Raw genomic sequence first — 19,457 nt, 5'->3', positions numbered from 1 at the left:
AAATTAGTTTCAAAACAGGCCAGTAGGAGAGTAACAATAATCAACAACACATCGTGTATTGTTATATTCACAGCAGTTTTTCAGAGTGCAAAATATAGGCATGAAACATTGTCTAGAAAATTACTAGCACAAAACTTTCCCTCAATGAATCAAGAGAAACCAGTTGTATAAACTATCTTAACTGTCGTGTGTGTGTGTGTGTGTGTGTGTGTGTGTATACACATATATGATTTTTCCTTTTCCCTTGTTTCCTATCTCCTTCCTCCCATCACAGTTTTTCTTCTCTCTGGAACAGTTTCTTCCCTATTCACAGTATCCACTGCAGATTTCGGGTCTTGTTTACTCTTTCAGGTTCTCACACTAGTGAAACAATATGGTGTTGACAGTGTAGGTCTGGTTTGCTTCTCTTACCTGTGTGGCCTCAGGCTGATGCTGTAATGTAGCTCTTCAAACCATGGCAAGGATGCCTTCTGGTAATTATTCAGAGTCCTGAAAACTAAAGCATCAGAAAGGGAAGCTATTAGATGGCTCTTTATCGAGCTTCATAATTTTCAGATGAACGATCACATAGCTAAATAGTACAATAAGACATCATTCATTTGCCTGCCAGTAACAGTTATTACATCTGGATTGGCCATGTATGGTCTTATGATGCTTTAGAAGAATGTTAGATGGCTGCTTTACCTCAAGTCTAGTTGTAGACAAATTTTATTAACCTTCTAGGGCTTCCTTTGTGTTGACATATGAAGTCAAGAGACCTTTAATAATATCAAAAATGTTTTGCTGAAGACAAATACATATAAGTCAAATAATAAGTCTAAGTCTACTCTAATTTTCCACTGCCTCAAACAGAACTACTTGACTCCAAAAGTATAGCACTATTCCTAAGTTTTCACTTCCCTGCCTCTGATTGTATTCACTCCTGTCATGTAATTAAAATGACATCAATTCCTCTCCACCCATGCAGTTTATTAATTGCTGAATGGGATACATCCATTGCCACATTCAACTCATCACAGAACTTGTCTCTAGTTCATAGCACTGAGGAACAAGAAACACAGCAGTGTTAAGTAATATATTTAAAGCATACTGCTAATGGCGGAAGGAGGACTTAAACCACAGACTGTTTAAAATCGAGGCTCTTTCCATGTTGTTCTTCTTCTCAAGATCAAAGTCTACCTCAGACACAAAGTCTTCTGTGACTGGGCAGTATCAGCAACCTCACAGCTCTTTCCTTCCCACATACGGACCTCTTCATGTACCCAGCCTCATAACAACTATCAGCTTCTAATGGTCTCTTCCACTAACCCTTGGAATTCTTAGAATTCATGAAATATGATATGACTTCCTCTTATATTGTCAGCATTTGCTGCTCATCACTCATCATGGTTTTTTCCATCACAATACAAATTTTTAAGAGGAAAAAAATCTACCTTAGCATGCTATTGGTCTAACTTTAGGTATGTCAAATAGTGTTGTATATATAATAGTTATACAAAATCAGAATTAAAAGTGGATTTAGAAAAACATCTATTTGAAAGATGAAGAAACAAGGGCATAAAGAGGCCAAGATACTAGATTCTCATAGAAATTTTCTGACACTGAGATCTGTAAACTGACCAGCATTTTTCCTCACTAAAGGAAGAGTGAGGATTTATTTCCCAAACCAAGATGCTTTTAAGAACCAAAAGGAAGAGTATTAAAAATTACTTTCAGACAGAGTGCATCAGCTAGGATGTATCATCACCTAATTATTTCTTTCTGTGATTACCAATGGCAACAATAGCAGCTAATGCATGTACTAAGCACTTATGGTATATCCAGGTACAGTGCAATATACATAGCTATAAATATAAATATGCATGTTAAATAACTTGTTTAATATTCATAACAATACCATTCATTATACATAAAACAAAGCTAAAGTGCAGAGTGGTTGAGTGACCTACCTAAAGTTACCCACTGATATATGTTGGGGCTAACATTGAATCAAAACCATGGCTCAAAAGCTCATGTTCTTAACCATCATAAAACAGAAAGTATAAATACTTGGCGCCTACTGATCTCTAGCTAAGGGCTTTTCCCATGTTTTTCTGCCCCTACTGTGGCAGAGTGGGGAAAGTCCAGAAGGAAGAAGCAAAAGAAATGGAGTTCAATAGCTACTGGACTCAGTGGTTTATTCTGTTCTTTTGCTTCTCAAATGCCCATCTTTAAGGGAATTACTTTACCTAGAGGTTACTATTACCTTGAGAACCTCCATCAAGAGGATTGATTGATACAGATTTACTTCAGGATTTTAGTACAGTCTATCACCTGGAAGGTACAAAGGGAGAGTACTCACCCCGGTCTGCATCTGAGGACCTTGATAACAACAGATCAATGTATTTGTCAGCTTTTTTATCACTGAGACATATTACCTGGCACTCACAATTTAAAAGAGGAAAGGTTTAATTCAAAAAGAAATTCATGGAATGAAAAGATGGAAAACAATACTCCATGTGACAGGAACCAAGAAAAAAGCAGAGGTAGCTATTCTATTTGCAGACAAAGTAAATTTCAAGCCAAGACTGATTAAGAGAGATAAAGAAGGTCCTTACATCCTCCTAAAGGGAATAATCCAAGAGGAAGATAATAATCATAAATATATATGCAACAAATACCAGAGTACATGACTATATAAAACAATTATGAATGGGCATGAAAAATCAAACAAGCCCTAACACAATTGTACAGGGAGATCTCAATATCCACACTCACAAACGGACAGATGAACTAGACAGAAATCAATAATGAAATATTAGAATTAAATTAAAACTTTAGAACAAATGGGCTGAGTAGAAATCTATACAGTGCTCCACTTTACAACATCAGAATCCACATTCTTGAGGCACGGAATCCCACGGTTTCCTGCAGGGACCAGCCAGTGGGGCCTAGGCACAGAACCCATTCCCCGTCTAGGGGAACTCTCTCCCTCACTTGGAACAACACTTGAAGCTCAAAAACATAGGAAAATGACAAAATGAAAGACCAAAATGCAACATCAAATATCCAGCCCATCCCAAGAAAGCCTAGGAACCACAGGCATAGAAGAAAACACATGCCACATACCTGAAATACCTGAAATAATAGTGACTGAAATAAAGAAGCATCTCTGGGAAGCCTTAAAGGAATTCAAACTACAAATAATCTCTCACATAAAAGAATGATGAAAGAAATGAAGGAGATGCTGAACATATCTAAAGAAGACACAGTTAAAAAATTGGAGGACCTAAACAAAAAGATAGAATCCCTGGATGAACAATATAAGAAACAAAGAGAATACATAAAGCAGATGCAAAGATATATACAAGAATTTCAAAACTCCATTGAAAGTTGTAAAAACCACCTCAATGAATGATAGAATCTCAGACCTTGAAGACAAGATTGAAGCCAGTGAACAGGAAAAAAAAGATCTTTTAACACTAACAAGAAATCAGGAAATAACAATTCAACACCTGCAAGATGATGCAAAGCGGAACAACGTAAGGTTGATAGGGATAAATGAAAAAGAAGGGGACAACATAAAAGATGTCAAGAGGATATTTAGAAAAGTAATAGCTGAACATTTCCCAAACACGAGATTGGAAACTGATATCAAGATCAATGAAGCATATAGAACTCCAAATAGCCATAACCAAAATAAATCTACACCCAGACATATTGTCTTAGTTACTTTATGCTCATCGCTGAGATAAAATACCTGATGCCCAAGTTGGGAAAGGAAAAATTTATTTCTTACAGTTTTTGGAGGTTTCAGTCCACACTCAGTTGGCTCCAAGACAGGCAGGCATGGCTGGGCTGCAGTTCATGGCGGCCGCCAACAACAAACTCGAACAAGCAAAGAGAAAGACACACCTTCTTCCTGCCATTACATCACATCCGGGCTCCACCCCTATGTGGGTGGAGCACTGACACCATCAATCCAAGCACTATACAATGAACCATCACAAATGAACAATGCAAACTCATGAGGCCTGGGGGACACAAACATAAACCATGACACATATGATAATAACCATCTCAGAAAATGAACAAAAGAATAGAATATTAAAGACTGTCAGAGAGAAAAGACAGATCACCTATAAAGGAAAACCTATCAGAATCACAGCAGAATTCTCAGCACAAACAATAAAGTCACGAAGAGCACGGGGTGATGTATTTCAGATCCTAAAGCAAAATGATTTCCAACGTAGGCTGATGTACCCTGAAAAACTGTCCTTCAAATATGATGGAGAAATAAGATACTTCCATGACAAAGATCAGCTGAAAAACTCTATGATCACCAAGCCAACAATGCAAAGAATACTGAAAGACAGCCTAGATACATTTAGGAAAAAACCACTAAACAAAGCAGACAGTTGAACAGAGCAGAAAGATAAACATGCAACAGCAGAAAGATAATATGTCAATGATAAACCAATTTATAACAGTTCTTACTATTAATGTAAATGGTCTCAATACACCAATTAAAAGAAACAGACTGGCAGAATGGATCAAGAAACAAAATCCAACCATATGCTGTCTACAAGAAACCCATCTAACCCAAAAGGATACTCACAGACTAAAAGTCAAGGGATGAAAAACAATACTTCATGCAACAGGAACCCCCAAAAAAGCGGGGGTAGCTATTCTGTTTGCAGACAATCTGAATTTCAAGCCAGTAATGATCAGAAGGTCACTACATACTGGTTAGGGGAAAACTTCAAGAGGAAGACATAACTATCTTAATATATATGCACCAAACTCCAGAGCACCCAGTTATATAAAACAAGTACTAACAGAAATGAAAAACCAAATTAGCAGTAACATAATTCTAACAGGAGATTTTAACACACCATTGACACCAATGGACAGATCAACCAGACAGAAAGTCAGCAAAGAAATAAAAGAACTGAATCACACCTGTGAACAAATGGACTTAATAGACATATACAGAGTATACCACCAACAACAACAGAATACACATTCTTCTCAGCAGTACATGGGTCATCTTCTAAAACAGACCATATATTAATTCACAGGACATATTTAAATAAATGCAAAAGGGTCTAAATTATCCCTTGCATGCTATTGAAACATAGCACTATGAAATTAGAAATTAATGATAAAAGATACTGCAAAAATCCCACAAACACATGGAAACTGAATAACACACTCTTGAGTAATCAGTGGGTCACAGAGGAAATTAAAGAAGAAATTAAACAATTCATACAAACAAATGAAAACCCAAATACAACTTACCAGAATCTGTGGGATGCAATGAAAGCTGTAAAATTTATTGCACTGAGTTCCCACATTAGGAAAACAGAACAAATACAAATAAATAACCTGATGTTACACCTCAGACATTTAGAAAAAGAAGAGCAAGTCAAGCCCAAGGCCAAAAGAAGAGAAGAAATTATAAAAATCAGAGCAGAAATCAATACAATAGAGATAAAAAAAATCCAAAAAATCAACGAATCAAAGAGCTGGTTCTTTGAAAGAATAAATAAAATCGACAAGCCCCTAGCCAACCTTATTTAAAAAGGGAGGAAAAAGCTCAAATTCATGCAATAAGGAATGAAAGAGGTGAAATTACTACAGACCCTATAGAAATACAGATCATCAACACCTATTTCGAAAACCTCTACTCTCAAAGGTTTGATAACACAGAGGAAATAGACAGATTCCTAGAAGCATACGAAGTACCAAAGGTAGGTCATGAAGATGTAAAACTACTGAATAACCAAATTTCTATTAATGAAATTGAAAACGTAATTAAATCTTTACCTACAAAGAAGAGCCCAGGCCCAGATAGATTCACTGCAGAATTCTAAAAGAAATACAAAAAAGACCTAATGCCAACACTCCTCAAACTCTTCAATGAAATTGAAAGCAAAGCAATCCTTCCTAAATCATTCCTAGATGCAAATATTACTCTAGTACCAAAACCAGAAAGGACCCAACTGAAAAAGAGAACTACAGACCAATCTCCCTAATGAACACAGATGCAAAAATCCTCAATAAAATATTGGCAAATAGGATGCAGCAAATCATCAAGAAGATCATACACCCTGACCAAGTGGGATTCATCCCAGGCATGCAGGGATGGTTCAACATACATAAATCAATAAATGTAATCCACCATATCAGTAGAGTCAAAAGTAAGAATCACATGATCATTTCTATAGATGCAGAAAAAGCCTTTGATAAGGTCCAACATTCATTCATGATAAGAACCTTACAGAAAATTGGAATAGATGGTCTTTACCTCAATATAATTAAGGCCATCTATGCCAAACAACAGCCAATATCATACTAAATGGCCAAAAATTGAAGACCTTTACTTTAAAATCAGGCATAAGACAAGCATGTCCCTTATCACCACTCCTATTTAATATAGTACTGGAAATACTGGCCAGAGCAATTAGACAAGAGAGAAAAATAAAAGCGGTAAAGATAGTAAAAAAAGAAGTTACATTGTCATTATTTGCAGATGACATGATACTCTATATAGAAGATCCCCAAAACTCCATTGAAAGACTCCTAGATATAATAAATAAATTCAGTAATGTAGCTGGATACAGAATCAATACTCAAAAATCAATAGCATCCCTATACACTAACAACAAAGTCACAGAGAGAGAAGTAAGTGAAGCCACACTCTTCATACTAGCAACCAAAAAAATGAAATATTTAGGAATTATTCTCATGAAAGAAGTGAAAGACCTATGCTGGGAAAATTATAATACACTGAACAATTAATGGGTCACTAATAAAATTAAACAAGAAATTAGATAGTTTTTACAATTCAGTGACAAGGACAATACAACACACACACTTCCACACAATGGAAGCAATCTTAAGAGGAAATTCCTGTATCAGGAAAACATAGCAAGAGCATATAAACAACTTAATGCTAAACCTCAAACTTCTAGAAAAAGAAGAGCAGGATAAGGCAAAAGCTTGTATGTGGGAGAAAATTACAAAGGTCAGAGTAGAAATTAACACACTGGAGACTAAAAAAAAATACAAAGAATCAATCAACTGAAGAGTTGTTTATATGAAAGATTAAATAAAATTGAAAAAACCTTAAACAACCTTATCAAAAAAGGAAGGAAAAGACTCAAATCTATGCAATTAGGTATGAAAAGGGTGAAATCACACCAGACCCTGAAGAAATCCAGAAGATCATCTATACCCACTTTGAAAACTTGCATTCTAATAAGATGGAAAATACAGAAGAAATGGACAGATTTCTAGATACATATGAACTACCAAAGCTGAGTCAAAAAGCTATAAAAATCCTAAATAACCCAATATCAATAAATGAAATAAAAGTGTAACTAAAAACCTATCAAAAGAAAAGGCCAGGCTCTGAAAGATTCACTGCCCAATTCTACAAGAAATTTAGAGATCTAACACCACTACTTCTCAAACTCTTTAATGAAATTAAAAGGGAAGCAATACTTCCAAATTCATTCCTGAAAGCAATCATTACCCTGATGTCAAAACTAGAGAAGGACCCAACTAATAAAGAGAATTACAGACCAATTTTCAGACTGTACACTGATTCCTCAATCCTCAATAAGATACTGGAGCAAATTCCTCAATAAGATACTGGAGCAAATCATAAAGAAGATTTTATACCATGATCAAGTGGGATTCATCCCAGTGATACAGGCATGATTCTACATATGTCAATCCATAAATGTAATACATCATATTAACAGAACCAATGACAAAAATCATATGATCATCTCAGTATATGCAGAAAAAGCTTTTGACAAAGTCCAGTACCCATTCATGATATAAACCTATAGAAAATTAGAATTGATGGTCTTTATCACAATCTTATAAAAGCCATCTATGAAAAACCAACAACCAACATCATACTAAATGGACAAAAACAGAAAGCTTTGACTCTAAAATTAGGAAAAGGACAAGGATATCCACTGTCTCCACTCATTCAACACAGTCCTGGAAAAACTAGCAATTAGACAAGAGAAAGAAATAAAAGACATAAAAATAGGAAAAGAAGAAGTTAAATTATCACATCACTTAGAAGACCCCAAAAAATCTACCAGAGACTACTATATTTAATAAACAAATTCAGTAATTTAGCTGGTTACAAAGTCAAGACTCAAAAAATCAATAGTTTCCTGTACATGAATAACAAACTCACTGAGAGAAGTAAGGGAAACAAGACCTTTTAAAATAGCATTCACAAAAATGAAATACCTAGGAATCAGTCTAACAAAGAATGTAAAAGACCTCTACATTGAAAACTACAGTATTCCGAAAAAGGAGATTGAAGAGGATATTAGAAAATGGAGAGATATCTCACACTCTTGAGTAGAAAGAACCAATAGAGTGAAAATGGCCATACTTTCAAAACTGTTACACAGATTCTATGCAATACCAATCAAAATTCCAATAACATATCTCACAGAATTAGAGAAAACAATCCTAAAATTCATTTAAAATCAGAAAAGACCTAGAACAGCAAAGGCAATCCTAGGCAACAAAGACAAGATAGGAGGCACCACAATCCCTGACTTGAAAGTAGGCTCTAAAGCCACTGTGAAAAAAAAAAAAAAACCAGTGTGGTATGGGACAAAAATATACTCAAAGATTAGTGGAACAGAACAGAAGATGAATAACAGACACACTAAGCCACTTTAACTTTAACAAAGATGCCAAACACATTCAGTGGAAAAAAGATAGCCTTTTCCATAAATGATGCTGGAAAGACTGGCTGAAGATTAAAATCTTTCACCATGCTCTATGCTAAAATCAAAATGAATCAAAGATCTTAATATTAAAACAGAAACATTAAATCAGCTGGAAGGTAAAGTAGGTAAAATGCTTGAGGACATTGATATAGGCAAAGACTTATGAACAAAACCTCGATTACAGAGGGACTATCACAAAGAATCAACAACTGAGATCTCACCCTATTAAAAAGCTTCTGCACAGCAAGAAAAACCATCAACAGAGTACAGAGTAGAAACTTTTTTCCAGCTGTACCTCAGACAAATCATTACTATCGAGACCATACAAAGAATTTTAAAAAATTGGTTTTCCCAGATCAAAGGACCCAATCAAAAAGTGGGCATCTCAGATGAATACACACTTGTCAGATGAAGAAATACAAACAGCAAATAAATATGTAAAAAATGTTCAACATCATAAGTCATTCAAGAAATGCAAATTAGAAGAACAAATTACAGATTTCATGTCACTTAGAAGGAATGACTAGTATCAACAAATCAAGCAATGACAAATGTTGGAGAGGTTGTGGGAGAAAAGAAACCCTTCTTTGTTGGAGAATGCAGACTGGTACATCCACTGTGGAAATCAGTGAAGTGATTCCTCAAAATACCATAACTATGGTGCCTTTTGACTCAGATCTTTCCTTTCTGTGTATCTTCCCAGAAGAATTAAAAACATCATACCACATGTGCACCCATGTTTATAGCAGCACAATTTATAATAGCTAGATCTTGGAAACAACCTAAATGCCCACTGACTAAGGAATGGATAAAAAAGGATGTAGTATTTTTATACAGTGGAGTTTATACAGCCATAAACAATGACAAACTACAGACTTTTATAAGTAAATGATACAACCTGAGACCATACTGTTAAGTGAAGTAAATAAGAAACACATGTAAACATCATATTGTCTCAGTGCGAGAAGCTGAAACAACATATGTATGTGTATATATATATATGTGTATATAAAAAGCCAGTTAAGATAGTTGCATTACTGATTTTTCTAGGTTCACTGAAAAGAAAGATTTGTGTGGTATTGCTCAGACAGTTGAATGCAGACGTCTTGTGCTCTGGGTGAATGATTTGGGGATGACAATGCACAATGTATGTACCATCATTGACCTCGGCTGATATGTTTTGAAGTTTTGTTTTAGTTTTCTTTCTTTCTTCCTCCTTGAAATAAAGTGGATTTGAAAAAAATCACTGCAGTAATAATTCATGCACCATATAGAAGCCAAAGTTAAAATCACAAATTTGTATTCCAAATACTCACAGACAATCCAAACAGAGGAGTACAGGTCTTCAGAAGGACAAAAATAAGGTAGAGTCTTCAACTCTCAAGCAGAGTTCCCATCTTCAAAAGACACACTTTGCTTCAATTTTTAGAAATCAATGGGATGTTGAATTGTTGAAAGGGAGAAAAAGCATAAGAACCAAGCTTACAATTTCTTTTACAGTTTAATTCCCCAAGAGATTAGCTGCTTCCTCATTAGCAGAGGCAAGCCTTAAACTCTGAATTTATTTTCCTCCTTTCTTACTCAGATACCAAAGAACTCAAACTTGAGAGTGCTTTGGTGTAGTGCTTTTATTTTTTATTTTTGTTTTTTATTTCAAAAAGCAAAATTGAAAAAAAAGGACAGAAACAATACAGAATTTCAAAAAATAGTAAGAAATTAACACAAGTTAGTATATTGCAAATTGTTATCTTTGAAGTTGTTGTTCAGGTTACAAAATCTAGGCATAAAAAATCATCATGTAATTACATCTACTTTCCAGAATCGATTCAAGCCAAACCTGCGATCAGTTTGGCTGCCTGGCTGTGCTCTTCTCCCTTCCAGTCTACGCTCTGACAAAAACAAAGAATCTATTTTAGGACTCTCCACATCCACTGCAGCTCTGAGTAATGCCTGAAATTTGTTATCTAGCAATTAAGAAAGAAAACAAGGGAAATTGTATTTACTTTTTCCATACTGTTGAGCTTTCTGTACCTAACCTTGACCACTGAGTCCTGGAATGAGTTACCATTCATTAGGGAGTGATGGTTTTCTTCACAAAAGCAGAAAATAAAGCTTAACAGTCCCTAAGATGGTCAATTTTCAAAGATAAAGAGTAAAAATGTGCACTTTCAAAGATAAAGAGTAAAAAAATTGCCAGTGATAAAAAATGAAAAGTGAAGTTTTTATTTTATCTTATTTTATTTTTGGTACCAGGAATAAAAAAGGAAAGTATTTTTATTATTGAAAGTGAAACTTTCAGATCTTTCTTCTTTTCTTCTCTAACCTTCACCTACATAATAACCAACTGTGTTACTAATTTCTCATTTTCATTTGATTATTCTCCATCTGGAAAGCCCTAGACACAGATCTGTATGCCCAGACACCAGGGCTCCTGACAGTTCTGGTTCCCACACAGCTTCCTCAGCCAGGACCTCTTTCTCTGATCAGGCCCTCGGGCCCTCTTTCCTTGTGTTCATCACAGGCCACTTAGTTTCCTGGCAGTCTGCATATGGTTTAGTTAGTTTTTTAAAGATATGTTAACTTTTCAGATCTCCCTTCCTAACTAGGCGCTATTTCTGAGCAAAACATTTCATCTCTCCAAACCAGATGCTAAGACACTGCTGTCACTCAGCATATTAGCTTTCCCATTGCTGGAACACAATGCCCAGTATTCCCAATTTAAAGAAGAGGCTTCATTTGTCTTATGATTTCAGGGAATTTAGTCCATGGTTACTTGGCTCCACAGCAGAAGCACCATCGCATGAAGGCACAGTGGTGCAGATGCTCAGTTCATTACGGCCAGGAAGCAGAACAGAGGAACAGTTCCAGAGAGGAATGAGGCTGGGGACCAGATGTAGTACCCGAGCTCCACCTCCATGACCAATCAGAAACATATAAGTGTTCTGTGCATTTCTTCGTCCAATCAAATTAACGTATCACAATCAATAGTCACACTTAGCAATTATGTATCATGACATATATATCATATATTATTTTTAAAGTATATCACACATATATGTAGAAAATAGAGCTTGAAAATATCTGATTTCCTTTAAAACACAGGACAAAAGCACATCTGCTATTATTGCCCACAATATGGTTTTTAAAGAGTTGCCAGTTTTGTGTGGGAAAGCAATGATTAAAAGCTCCATTGCATGTTTGTATTCATGAATCTAGAAGAAACAGGGACAGGTACAGGCAAGAGTGGACAAATGTAGTAGTTCCTGAAGATTCTGTTAGACTTCACTTTAAGGCTTTTCCTGCCATGAATTTGTGTCCTGAGAACATATGACCAGCTGGCTAAATACTAACTCTTCACAAATGAGAGTGATGCTTAGTCCTCAGTGCTTTGCTTCCCCACCATTTTCTAGAAGATCAAAAATTTAATGTAAAGCCAAGTTCTGAATCTAGCTTCATTTTTGAATCATCTGGGGAATTTGGAAAAATACAAATTCCCAGAGAATACCTGAATAGACTGGTATTCAACTGATGGGCATCAACATTGTTAAAAGTCCACAAGATTTTATTAACGTGCAACCAAAATTTAAAACTACTAAAACAATGTTCGATTTATCAATTCCATACCCCACTTACCACCTATATTAAGTGCTTCCAAATAATAAGAAACAATCCAGTTGCCGTGTTGCCTCAAAAAACTGGGAATTTATTAGGCTTTAACAGAAAGGAACAGAAAGATATGGTAGGATAAGCAAAGCCATTGAAACTATCTATTTGGGTACGCTGGAGTAGGGGTACACTGGATTTCAGTCACTTCTACACAAAGCCATGCGTGGTTGCTGGATTGGTACCTATAGTTGTGGAAATTAACAGATACTATTTCTCTATTAGGGAAATGACAATCTAGCAAAACGACACCAAAGAATCTCTTGGTAACTCAAAAGTCTTCATCTCTTCTGGGAAAAGGCAGTGAGGTCTTGTGAAACTCTGGTTTATTAAAATAGAGGACTGTCAAATGTCCCCTTGAACAGTTCAACTTTGGAAACAAGAGGCTGGGGACAGAGGACACTTTTTGAGATTTCTGGTTGAAATCTCCAGTCAGAAGCAGCAGAAAGGATTACCTACTTGCAACAGGATGTGAACTTAAACTGCCAAAAGGAAAGTTAACTCTTCCTGAAAGAAAAATAGACCTGTTTTCTTTTCATATGAAATGAGTCATTCTTTGGCATTAAGGTCCATTTATAGTGTTGCTTTGGTTATGAGGGCCTTATTGGTCATAAAAGGAAAACATAAAATAGATTTTAAATGGTCCTTTTTACAGGGAAGATGATTAAAAGAAAAATATTTAATTCCAAACAGATACAAAATAGGTGAGATTAGAGCAGCATTGTCCATGGCAGTGAAAAGTCCACCAGATTGTATACTCTCTTGCCCCTGGACAGTTATAGTACAAGTCTCTCAAGCGCTGAAATTCAGTCCAACATACGAACATACTCTTTTAATAATCCCAAATAGTAGCACTACTTAGCAGCCTATAGTAATAGTTGGAGGTATATGTTGAGTTTCCTCCTTTCCCACCCTTTCCATCTCTAATTCCTTAATAATTATCTTCATTTTACCTCAGTTACTATGATCCTATTTATGGCATGACATAACTATCACTTGTCAAGACCATGAATTGTCAAACTATGATTCTTAGGCTGATTTCTGGCCTCCACTAATCTTTGAAAATAAAACATTATTACAAGAACCATGCTCATTCATTTGCACATTATCTAGAACTATAGTACTTTCAAGTTACAGGGGCCATGCTAGTTTTACTAGCAAGACTGGAACACCATCTTTAGAAAAAATATAGCTGAGAGCAGAAGACAGTGGTCAAGGGGGATTGTAACAGAGAGAACTTTGCCCCTTCAGTTTGCCTGCTTCTCTGGCTCACCCTACCCACTATTGGTACAGACCAGCAGTGAAATCTTTGTAATGAAAAGAGCCTGGAAGGCTTATTTGGGAATATAATAAAGAGGGGGTGAATATTAGCAGAGGCTTTATATTCTATGCCATAGTTATTCAAAGGGAGGGAATCTAAACTGTTAAAGGACAGAAGTCTTTTATTAGTATATGTTTCCAGCACATAATATTTATATTCTAAAAATAAACAGGTGAGCTATTGTTAATAAAAATAAAGAAGAGACCTATAAAGGCCAAATTCTTGATTCTACATCAAATAAAGAAGGGGAGTCTGAAATCCAGCCCATAGCTAAGAAAGGGGTGAGTAGCTCTCAGATTTGGAAAGGGCATATTATGGAAGACACCCAAAGAACAATACAGCTAAGGACGGACATGACATGTCACAGTCTATCAAGGAAGGCTGAGATCTAGAAACCACTACAACTTTTAAAGATAATCAGAGGGACTTAGGAAGATTTTCCCTTACTGTGAGAGTTAAGGGATAGACTTAGTGCTCAACTAGAATGATGCTCATGGGGTAGAATTCAGTGCACTGCCTGGCCTGGCTTATCCTTCTCCATGAAGAACAATCTCAATTCCTTCACTCTGTAAGCATTAATTAACCACACAGGTAACAAAGCAATAACCACTATGTCTACAATTCAAAAATTTCACTGTCCAGGGAAGTCAAATAAAATCAAGAGAAGTCAAAACACAAGTCTCCAACCCAAAACAAAATCACGGGAGTGTATGAGGTCCCTATCTAAGGTTGATCTGTGAGATCCAGCTAACTCGCAGCCCTAAGTGTGGGCCTGCGTAGTACACAGGAGATGAGAGAGATCTGAAAAGCCTGAAAATGGGAAATGCAAGGGTGAAAAGGGAAGATGTGACTTTTATTATTAGAATATCCAGAGTTTGGTATTTTTAGGCTGTAACCAGTGAGTAAAGCCAGCCAGACCAACTGGGCAGAAGGCTGCCTTCTGACCAAACCCTGACTCTTCCCTGCCCCTGCCTCATTACACAGAGTTCTAGGTCAGTAATGGCCACTTTTTCTTGTGAAGGTAACAACACAACATAAAAATACACAGACTTGGCAGTCAGATTTCTTTTCCTTCCCTCACTGTTCCTGTGACCTGGAGCAAACTTACCGACCCTCCTGAGCTTCACTTTCCTTATTTGTAAAATGGGAACAAAGTTAGGCCACCACAAATTTCTTGCAAGTTTAGTTGACAGTCTTTAGTGTCTAGTTTAGAGTTTAGCAAATAGCAGGCAATCAGTAAATAATATTGATTATTATTATCATTATTTCTTTGACCTCAGGCACTAACCAACTCCTATCAGGGTAGTCCATCCCTCCCTCATTTTTGGCCTCATGCAGACACATTTTTCATCAACTGTGGAATCTTTATACTGGCGACCCAGCTCAGGGAAGGACTGTCAAATGCAAATTAGGGCTATGCCTCAAAAGACTGAAAACCTTTGTAATCCTCTTCTACACTGCCCTCTGCTGACCATACGTGGTTACTGCAATTGACTCCACTGGTCTGAGGATTTTCAAGACTACAGAGAAATTCACTTGCAGAGCTTCCAGCATTACTTGTTAACAAACAGTTATTAATATAAAAATAAGATGACAATTACCAAAACCAAATGGACTCACTAAGAAAATATTTCCTTCCAAGCTACAATAGTTCCTTTTTGCAATAATGGTATTAGTCTGATTTCTGCTAGTTTATTTTGAAGGTGACAAAATGTTGCCTGTCCTGCTTAATATCTTTCTAAGTGACATGCATGAAAACCGAAGACAGTTTTATCACTTTTTCCAAAGACACATGTTAGGTTGAATGGATCCTGTGAAAACAAGCATCCTTTTTCCGACTTATCTGCCAAAACTCATTTTAATAGTCCCTGAATTGCTTCTGTATTCCAGCACTATGTTAGGCACTATAGATGGACAGAAAAGGACACTCTTCCTAGAGAGTAAATGTCATATGAAATCTGAAAGTTTAGATTTTTATTTTGCTGCCATCTGACTTAAAATATTCATTTCTTAAGAAAACATTGGGCCTAAACAAAACAATAGAATAAATTTCAATGTAGATACCTAATTGGCTCAAAAGGAGACATGGCTTGTGTCTAGATGTCCCCACAAATCCTCATGCCATCACAGGTGGCACTTTTTCTAGAGGTGCCTGAATCTAGAAAGTATGACTGATTCATAGTGCAATGCTAGGATTGAGGGTGGTAAGATTAAGCTTGGGTGATTACTAAATCAACCCAATGACTGGATAGGCATTGCCCTAATCCTGGTAGACTGGATACAAGGGATAGAATGAGGCTTGTCTTCCCCTTTTGTTCTCACCTGCCTGATTGCAGTGGAATATCTCTCTTTCAAGATGCCCCTCTGTGGAGCCACCCTGCCTTGGACTGTGAGCTAGACAGCCTTTCCCTCTTGAACTTTGGGTTTTGGGCATTTATCTCAGCACAAGAAAAGTCACTGAGACAAAAGTTTTTAGATGATGAAAGCCCTATGACCTACTATTTGCAAGCTGGAGAACAGGGAAAGCCAGTGGTGTTGTTCAGTATTGACCTGAAGGCCTAAGGATTGGAGATGATGATGGCATAAATCCTGATCTGACTCTGAAGAGCCAAAAACTAGGAATGTCTGTGTCAGATACAGGAGAGTTGGATGCCCCAACTCAAGTGGAGAACAAATTTACCCTTCACCATTTTGTTCTGTGAAGGCCTTCAACCAATTAGATGAGGTGTACTCACAACTAGTAAGTCTATTACTTTAGCTAATTCACCAATTCTGATGTTAGTTTCTGCTGGAATCACCCATAGAGACACACTAGGAAATAATGTCTCATGAACTATCTGGGCACCTCTTGGCCCCATCAAGTTAACACATAAAAATTAACCATCACAACATGTCTCTTGATTGAAGGCCAAGGAAACTAATGAAAGAGGCAGCATGTGTGTGCACACATGCATGCACATATGTAGAACATGTGGTAGGAATGAAGGCGCAGAGAAACTTTTTCTTCAAATTTTAAAGATATGTCCTGTTTCGAGTGGTCTGTGGTACAGAGTTCTCACCTTCCACTGTGCCCTTCTTTCCTGTGGGAAGTCTACTTTAACAAACCTGATGGGGCTAAAGGCTTATTCTTACCATATCCAACTAACACTCATAACTGCTTTTGGGGTGTTGTATGACCCAAACTTGAACAGAATCCTTACTTAATTTTTGCTAATGCTACAGGGAAAGGGTACTTTATTTCTCTAAAATTCCAACTTTCAGGCTCACATAAGTCAGAAGTTACTAAGGATTATCTTTCATGCCACCCAGGGAGAATCAGACACAGTAGAAGAATTAACAAAGAAAAAAACTTGGAGGTGAAAAGATATGAACCACTCTTGAGAGAGTTTGTGTGCAGGGATTTAGATGGTACAGGGATTTAGACTGATTGCTGGGTCATCTCTATGAATTGTCTTTTTATTTAAATGGGTTTATGTTGCTCTAAAAAGTGTGACTGCAGATTTCACTAAACATTAAAGGCTTTATGAGGGATATCTTCCCTACAGATCTCTGTAACCCAGTGCCAACCAGAATCCCAGTACATTAAGTACTCAGTAATTCCTAGATCAAGTTGAAGTAAGCTGAAGATTTATAGAGGCTGATTTTGATGCAATTTAAGGCAATCTTCCTAAAAATTGGTATAACTCAGCACAAGTACTTATTGTATCACAAGCAGCATCAACAGAAGCATCCGAGATGCAAGTCTAAGATGTAATTGTGAGCCGACTAAGGGTGTATCCATTCTGCAATTTGTGAATTCTCCAAACACAGAAGCTAGGATAAAGTATGTATATCCTCTCTGCCTTGAAATTATCCTTCACTGTGTTTTCCTATGTTCATTGAAATCCACTCAGGGCCTTTCATTCATTTGTTTTAGATTTTAAGGTACATGAAATAGAAATTATTGGAGCTGGGAAAAAAATTGAAGGAATAGTAAGAGTAGAGTGAGAGGAGTCTCAGTTTTAATTCAGATACTGAATGATTATACATAAAGAAAGTCAAGCTGTTTAGCTGCCGCGCCTGGCCACAGGTCTGCAGAGGAGGAGCTGGGCAGATCTGGGGTGCCCTCACTGGCCTCTCTGCGTGTCTGGAGGACTCTGGATTTCTGCGCCCAGACTGCTGGAGTTCCCTCAGGCTTCCAGGTGCAGTGAAGGAGAGAGGTGGGTTTAAGGCTTCCACATCAGCCTCCCCATTCCCGGCTTCATTTGGAGACCTGCTGAGCTCCCGATAGGTGGGCTGGCCCACACTACCAGCCTAGCCCAGCCTATTTAGCTGCCGCGCCTGGCCACAGGTCTGCAGAGGAGGAGCTGGGCAGATCTGGGGTGCCCTCACTGGCCTCTCTGCGTGTCTGGAGGACTCTGGATTTCTGCGCCCAGACTGCTGGAGTTCCCTCAGGCTTCCAGGTGCAGTGAAGGCGAGAGGTGGGTTTGAGGCTTCCACATCAGCCTCCCCATTCCAGGCTTCATTTGGAGACCTGCTGAGCTCCCGATAGGTAGGCTGGCCCACACAACCAGCCTAGCCCAGCCTGTTTAGCAGCCGCGCCTGGCCATAGGTCTGCAGAGGAGGAGCTGGGCAGATCTGGGGTGCCCTCACTGGCCTCTCTGCATGTCTGGAGGACTCTGGATTTCTGCGCCCAGACTGCTGGAGTTCCCTCAGGCTTCCAGGTGCAGTGAAGGAGAGAGGTGGGTTTAAGGCTTCCACATCAGCCTCCCCATTCCCGGCTTCATTTGGAGACCTGCTGAGCTCCCAATAGGTGGGCTGGCCCACACTACCAGCCTAGCCCAGCCTGTTTAGCTGCCGCGCGTGGCCACAGGTCTGCAGAGGAGGAGCTGGGCAGATCTGGGGTGCCCTCACTGGCCTCTCTGCGTGTCTGGAGGACTGTGGATATCTCTGCAACCAGGGAGGGTCCACAGGTTCCTGAAGCACTGCGGCCTGTGGTGAGTACCCTAACCCGGCTGCGATTGAAGAACTGTGGAGCTTCCAAGGGGCAGGTGGGCGCACAGTGTCCCTGAGGCCCAGCTTGTCTGGAACTGCGGAGTTCTGAGCAGGCAGAGGAGGGCCACTGGTTCTGTAGGCCTAATGGCTTGGAGTAGCGCGGCGCCAGAGTCCCAGTAGCTCCAAACATAGAAGGGGATTTTCAACAGATCCTGAGGAAGCTTTCAAGTAACACTTGAAACACAGAAATATAGGAAAATGACAAAACGAAAGACCAAATTACAACCTCAAACCTCCAGCCCATCTCAAGAAACCCTAGGAGCGATGTATATAGAAGAAAATATATCCCATCCACCTCATATATCGGACACAATAGCCACTGAAATTGACAAGCAACTCCAGGAAGCTTTAAAGAAATTCAAACTCGAAATAATCTCCCAGATAAAAGAAGAAATGATAAAAGAAATGAAAGAGATTCTAAATATATCTAAAGAAAACACAGATAAAAAATTGTAGGAACTAAACAAAAAGATAGAATCCCTAGACGAGCAATATAAGAAACAAACAGAATACATAATGCAGATGCACAGAGATATACAGGAAATAAAAAACTCCACTGAAAGTTGTAAAAACCGCCTTAATGAAAGTGAAGATAGAATTTCAGACCTTGAAGACAGGATTGCAGCTAGTGAACAGGAAAGGAAAGATCTTTTGAAAATAACAAGGAACCAGGAAACAACAATTCA

The 19,457-nt window shown here is 37.9% G+C and overlaps 1 protein-coding gene across 1 annotated transcript in view; it reads right to left on the bottom strand.

The window, feature by feature from the left end:
- Rad51ap2 (RAD51 associated protein 2) overlaps positions 1-19,457 on the bottom strand; it is a 405,597-nt gene that overhangs the window by 120,628 nt on the left and 265,512 nt on the right. Inside the window, exon 3 of the mRNA XM_063232414.1 lies at positions 412-496. Within this exon, the coding sequence (XP_063088484.1) occupies positions 412-496 (85 nt within the window). The remainder of the gene's footprint in view (positions 1-411; positions 497-19,457) is intronic.

The sequence above is a fragment of the Cavia porcellus genome, unplaced genomic scaffold (assembly GCF_034190915.1).
Source record: "Cavia porcellus strain 051 isolate PalLab524CR breed Dunkin Hartley unplaced genomic scaffold, mCavPor4.1 scaffold_1, whole genome shotgun sequence".
Classification (NCBI taxonomy): Eukaryota; Metazoa; Chordata; class Mammalia; order Rodentia; family Caviidae; genus Cavia; species Cavia porcellus.
The sequence above is the reverse complement of the archived record's forward strand: the minus strand, read 5'-3'. Positions and strand labels throughout refer to the sequence as shown.